At 48.2% G+C, this 5,000-nt stretch overlaps 4 protein-coding genes across 7 annotated transcripts in view; 3 read left to right on the top strand and 1 right to left on the bottom strand.

Annotated features, from left to right (window-relative positions):
* The window catches only part of LOC126569235 (GAS2-like protein pickled eggs), a 32,232-nt gene extending 32,063 nt beyond the window's left edge, over positions 1-169 (top strand). For all 3 annotated transcript variants that reach the window (XM_050226192.1, XM_050226193.1, XM_050226191.1), the window contains exon 11: positions 1-169. This exon is cut by the window's left edge and continues 2,742 nt beyond it. The gene's annotated coding sequence lies outside the window, so the exon portion shown is untranslated.
* Positions 170-246: 77 nt separating this feature from the next.
* Positions 247-1,011, bottom strand: LOC126569270 (NADH dehydrogenase [ubiquinone] 1 alpha subcomplex subunit 7-like). The gene is made up of 4 exons (XM_050226239.1): positions 833-1,011; positions 647-735; positions 485-577; positions 247-409 (listed from the first exon to the last, which is right to left on the bottom strand). The coding sequence occupies exons 1-4, from the start codon at positions 896-898 to the stop codon at positions 355-357; spliced, it is 303 nt and encodes a 100-aa protein (XP_050082196.1). The 5' UTR covers positions 899-1,011; the 3' UTR covers positions 247-354.
* Positions 1,012-1,139: 128 nt separating this feature from the next.
* On the top strand, positions 1,140-2,442 carry LOC126569263 (uncharacterized). Its single transcript, XM_050226233.1, has 4 exons — positions 1,140-1,295; positions 1,357-1,727; positions 1,792-1,878; positions 1,945-2,442. Exons 2-4 carry the CDS (start codon positions 1,561-1,563, stop codon positions 2,342-2,344), a joined length of 654 nt encoding a protein of 217 aa, XP_050082190.1. The 5' UTR covers positions 1,140-1,295; positions 1,357-1,560; the 3' UTR covers positions 2,345-2,442.
* A 139-nt stretch (positions 2,443-2,581) lies between these two features.
* LOC126569229 (mitogen-activated protein kinase kinase kinase 9-like) overlaps positions 2,582-5,000 on the top strand; it is an 11,176-nt gene continuing 8,757 nt past the window's right edge. Inside the window, exons 1-5 of one of the 2 annotated variants that reach the window (XM_050226183.1) lie at positions 2,582-3,491; positions 3,584-3,746; positions 3,828-3,994; positions 4,077-4,252; positions 4,503-4,523. In XM_050226183.1, coding sequence (XP_050082140.1) covers positions 2,810-3,491; positions 3,584-3,746; positions 3,828-3,994; positions 4,077-4,252; positions 4,503-4,523 — 1,209 coding nt within the window. In that variant the 5' untranslated portion in view covers positions 2,582-2,809. The remainder of the gene's footprint in view (positions 3,492-3,583; positions 3,747-3,827; positions 3,995-4,076; positions 4,253-4,502; positions 4,524-5,000) is intronic. The other variant, XM_050226184.1, reaches the window with a different exon arrangement.

Genomic DNA, 5,000 nt, shown 5'->3' with positions numbered 1-5,000 from the left:
AGTTTGTATGGCGAATTGTTTAAAGTTTTCATTTTTGCTGTTTTTTTTTAACCTTTATCGAGTATTCTGCGATACCCCCGTGGCGGGGAAGCTGTAATGCAAAGTGAATCAATATCTATTTTGTGTATTGATAATAAACGTGAATAAAGGCAATGCCTGCGACCCGTAATCGTGCGTTTTTACTGTATATCGGGCGGCGAACCGGACGAGGATGGATGATGATCATACTACAGACACAGCGGAGTGTTGTCCTTTGGAACAAAAGCAGATTTTATTACTCTACCTCTTTTTGCAGTTCATGTACACGAGTTTATGCCTAACAACCGGGCTTCGATGGTCCGTGTCCAAGCGTGTTTAGTGTTGGTCCCAACCGTAGGATTTTCCCGGCGTTGGTAATTTTGCACTCGCTCTATTCGTAGGAGAAATCAATATACCCATGAGATATCGTTCGATAACCCCCGCTGCCCAGGATTCACGCACTTACCCTTTCTCGGCCAGCAGCTTCTGCGAAGTTAGATCAATCGGTGGAGCGACCTCACGGCGAGCATCACGGATCACGTAGTGGTTGGCGGACAACCTGCCGAATGAAATGAAAGAGGGCATAGAGTTCACAGTTCGGCCAGTTGTTCATCGTTGGTCAGCTTACTTGTGAGCCGGTCCATCGGGCAAGTTCGGTGGCGGTTGAGTGCGGGCCGCAATACCGTCCTCGAAGCGCAGAGCGTTAGTATGTTTTCGCTGTGAACGAATCCGTGGATTATTACATAAGATTGTAGTTAGTTGTTAGTTTGAAGACGGTTTTTGGAGCATCGATTGCATTCCGCGGACTACTTACGCCGAGCAGGAAATTCCGCAGCTCCTGCAGCAACGGAGAAATATCACGACGAACGATTTTGGACATCGCGGGTCCTGGATTCAGTACGAGAAACGGAACACGGCCTTTTGGTTGGTTGGGGCAAAAATATACGGGACACACAGTATTTCCCACGCACGCACGCAACACAGACACACACGGTGTTTTTGTTTTGATCTGCCAGTTGACACATCAAACGTCCCCAGTGGTTGCTGCTCGGTAGAACAATCGTTCCCTTTTCCCAGACTCGGTTCTGCTGACGGAGAACCTTGCGGATAAAATGCCGGTGAAGAGTTTTAACCCGTTTCGTGTGTTATCAGGATGTTTTATCGGCTAGCGGCAGGCCTGCTCAAGAACAGGAAATCCCCAGCGACGTGTGCGACGATTCAGCTGTAACGCACAATGGACGATGGAAGCAAAGAACGAAGATAAATCCGGTACCCTGGTGAGTAGGATCGTGGGATACACACATCGATGGAAATATTAATGAAACTTTATCATTACAGTCTGATTTTGCGTGTCCCGACAACGGTTTAAATGCAGAACCGAAACCACAGCGCACTTGCTTTGCTCGGAAGAAGCGAACACGTACTCCCTCTTGGAATGAGTTTCCGGCACTGAAAGCTGCCGTTGATCAGAGCACAGAATCGAAAAGAACGAAACAATAGTTAGGGGCTGTTGTATGTAAATCCCCTGAAAGATTGTACAAAATGACGAAAGAATCCGACAACCAGCTCTACCGTGGTGCACTTAAAGCGATTGAAGCATTTTTACTGGGAGTGAGTGTTCGTCTCCCGGAAGTATACAGCGATGTTGAGCGCATAAGAACAGCGCTAAGTGAAAACAAGAAGCTGCCCAACTCTAATCAGTTCAGCACGTAGGATGACCAGTTACTTATTATTAAAAGCAAGTTCTATAACTTCGTTTGTCTACCATTCCAGCAACGTAAGTAAGGCCATTTCATCCCACGTCGAAGCAGCGGTGGAATGTGGAAAAGCAATGAGATGTTTCGAAGGCAGCAAAACACTGTAAGCTATGTGAACCACTTGCAGCTGCGTTGATGAATTACAACTATTCTTGTCGATATATTGTAGTGGAAATGCTGAAAAGTTGCTGCATACAATCCTGCTCAACTGCAGACTAGTTCAGGACTGTATTCAAGGATTGTCCTCTGATACCATGGATACACCACGAATCGAAGAAGCCGGTACTCGCTTAGCACATGTAGGCCAAGGAGCGCACCTAGCCCACGTGCTGTTGGTGGAAGTAACGGAGCTTGCGATGGCGTCCAATGCTTACTATCTGGGTGGACGCCAGCTGGTGGTCCCACCAGCCCCCAAAGGATTGGCAGACGATATGACGATGTATTGTGCGTTGATTACTTCCGAATATGGCAAAGCTAATGAAAGAGGATCAAAGTTTGACCTCTCGTGGCCTAGGTTTGAATTGCCAGGCGGAGAGATCAATGTCGGGCTACTCCAATCGCCGGAATAGTCTCTCTCTTATCGTAACTAAGCCTTGAAAGTTGCTTACACTACTCTTTTGTATATAACGCTAAGATAATATTGACTTAAAAGAACGATTTGAGGTAAGATTTGCGTGTTCTAGGCATTTCTTTGTTGCAGAGAAGTACTTTGGGTACGCGACCGTTGCTCGGTGAACAAAAAACCCGTTTTAGGAGAATCTGGCATCACTGATTTGCTACATGAGTTTTCTACATGGGCGGATTAGGTTTGGTCTGCGAGTGTTGCGTTTTTTCGTAAAATGAGTATTTTTATACTTTCCGCTCGGTAAAAAAGACTGGGGCGCGTTTAAGTTCGCGAACGAAGCACAAGGGAACGCGGCGGTGCTGTTGGTTTTGGCGAAAAACGGCGACAAACGACGGTTCGGGACGGGCCAGCGGAATCAGTTGTTTTGGTATACGGGGACCCCGCGAAGTATGTTTGGTTGGCCGAAAGGATGTTGATGGGGTCCGGGTTTGAGTCGACGAACAGCCAGCGCGATCCGCGCGAATTGGTGACCATGTCGCCGCTCTGGACGGCCCGGTACGACTACCAGGCGCAGGGCGACGACGAACTCTCGCTCCGGGTCGGCCAGATTGTGTACGTGCTGTCCACCGATAGCAGCATCTCCGGCGACGAAGGATGGTGGACGGGCAAGATCGGTGACCGAGTGGGCATCTTCCCGTCCAACTTTGTCACCAACGAGGATCCGGCCGTGCTGAAGGTGCAACCGGTGGAGATCCAGTATCACGAGCTAACGATCGGCGAGGTGATTGGGGTGGGGGGCTTCAGCAAGGTGCATCGTGCCTTTTGGAACGGAGAGGAGGTGGCGGTGAAAGCGTCCCGCCAGGATGATGATATCGATGTGACGCGCGAGAATGTGCTGCAGGAAGCGAAGCTCTTTTGGTCGCTAAAGCACCCGAACATCGTCGCCCTGAAGAGCGTTTGCCTCGACCCGCAGCGGCCTTGCCTGGTGATGGAGTTTGCCCGCGGTGGATCGCTAAACAAGATCCTGACGGGGCGCAAGATTCCGCCGAACGTTTTGGTCGATTGGGCGATACAGATCGCCCGCGGGATGAAGTACCTTCACTGTGAGGCACCGATATCGGTCATTCATCGAGATTTAAAAAGTTCCAATGGTAAGTCGGCACGAAGAACAAAGAATCGCGGTCTGACCTGGCGAGAAACAAAGAAGTTCCAACCCAAATGGTTTCCCTCGATCCTCTTGCAGTGCTCATAAGCGAATCGATCCAGGAGGGTAATCTGCTCAATAAAACGCTGAAAATTACGGACTTCGGGCTGGCCCGAGAAGCGTACCGTACCACACGAATGTCGGCGGCAGGAACCTTCGCATGGATGCCACCGGAAGTGATCAAATCGGGAACCTATTCCAAGTGAGTGCCACCATGCCAGACCGTCGTTGATGTGCATAAATCTCTGTGCCTCTCTCTTAAATGGACAAAACTGCTTCACAGAGCGTCGGATGTATGGAGCTATGGTGTGTTGCTGTGGGAGCTACTGACCGGCGAAACGCCTTACAAAGGTTTCGATTCCCTCTCGGTTGCCTACGGCGTAGCGGTTAACACGTTGGCTCTGCCAATTCCTAAAACCTGCCCGGAAGCGTGGGGAAGACTAATGAAGTGTAACTATCAACCGGCGATGAACATTTCACAAACAGCAAAACAACACGAATACAACGATACCTTTGAACCAATATCTTTTAGGCTGCTGGGAGATCGATCCACACCGGAGGCCTTCGTTTAGGGAAATAGAAAAGGATCTCGATATTATCGCTCGCTCTGGTTTTGCTCAGACACCGCACGAATCATTCCACACGATGCAGGACGGCTGGAAGAAGGAGATTGCTGAAGTGCTGCAGGAGTTGCGTAAAAAAGAGAAGGTACGTATCCGCTACCGGAACCCAATCCACCCCACCTCTGAGCCTAAGAACGTGGCCAAAGCAGACTCGCCGGTGTACATACATAGATCGTCGTTAGTTGTTCGTAAAGTTGATCCGTTCACGTTAAGCCTTCCTTACCGCCCTCTCCAAGTGAATGTGATATCTCTCGTTTCCGATTCCATGGTTGTTCAACTGTCGTTTCGTTCTTTTTTCCATATCTGCTGCCCTTCCCTACCTTTTTTCCACTTAGGCATTTAAATCCTTCGAGGAGGTAAGAACTTTCGATGTGGCAAACCCGATGCTTGCTATCGTTTGAGTTTTGTGTCGATTTTGCGTTTCGCTTGTTACTTCGATTGTTGCAACGCACCGTTGTTGCAAGTGTGGAGATGAATTGGTTAAAGTGCAATATATGAACCTTGTTTCATGGCCCTCTTTATGGGACCCCTTAAGAATGATTCACTATTGATAACCGAGTTTGTATACAATAAGTACAGGGGTATTGGTTTTAGTGTTCAAATATTTGTTGTTGACTAAATATTGTAATTTGGTAGATTACCTAATATCACTTTCTTTGTATTTTTCTTGAACGCAAAACAATACAATTGGAACACATTGACCTCATATCCACAACACACACCACAATGATTTAAATTTTGGCTTTTTGTGCAAAATCTGTTCTCTAGTGTATGCGTGTGTAGGAATGTATGCTGTGTGCACGTGAGAGTCTCCTTTCGATTGTGCATTTTGG

Source organism: Anopheles aquasalis, chromosome 2, assembly GCF_943734665.1.
Source record: "Anopheles aquasalis chromosome 2, idAnoAquaMG_Q_19, whole genome shotgun sequence".
Taxonomy (NCBI): domain Eukaryota; kingdom Metazoa; phylum Arthropoda; class Insecta; order Diptera; family Culicidae; genus Anopheles; species Anopheles aquasalis.
This window is presented reverse-complemented; position numbering and strand designations above follow the sequence as displayed.

Bases quoted from the DNA above. Each gene is read 5' to 3' on its own strand.
- LOC126569270 (XM_050226239.1), bottom strand. From the start codon at position 898: ATGTCCAAAATCGTTCGTCGTGATATTTCTCCGTTGCTGCAGGAGCTG. The intron at 578-646 runs GTAAGCTGACCA...TTCATTCGGCAG, and splicing joins CCCGATGGACCGGCTCACAA to GTTGTCCGCCAACCACTACG. The intron at 410-484 runs GTAAGTGCGTGA...TCCTACGAATAG, and splicing joins AAGCTGCTGGCCGAGAAAGG to AGCGAGTGCAAAATTACCAA.
- LOC126569263 (XM_050226233.1), top strand. From the start codon at position 1,561: ATGACGAAAGAATCCGACAACCAGCTCTACCGTGGTGCACTTAAAGCG. The intron at 1,728-1,791 runs GTAGGATGACCA...CTACCATTCCAG, and splicing joins AACTCTAATCAGTTCAGCAC to CAACGTAAGTAAGGCCATTT. The intron at 1,879-1,944 runs GTAAGCTATGTG...GATATATTGTAG, and splicing joins TTCGAAGGCAGCAAAACACT to TGGAAATGCTGAAAAGTTGC.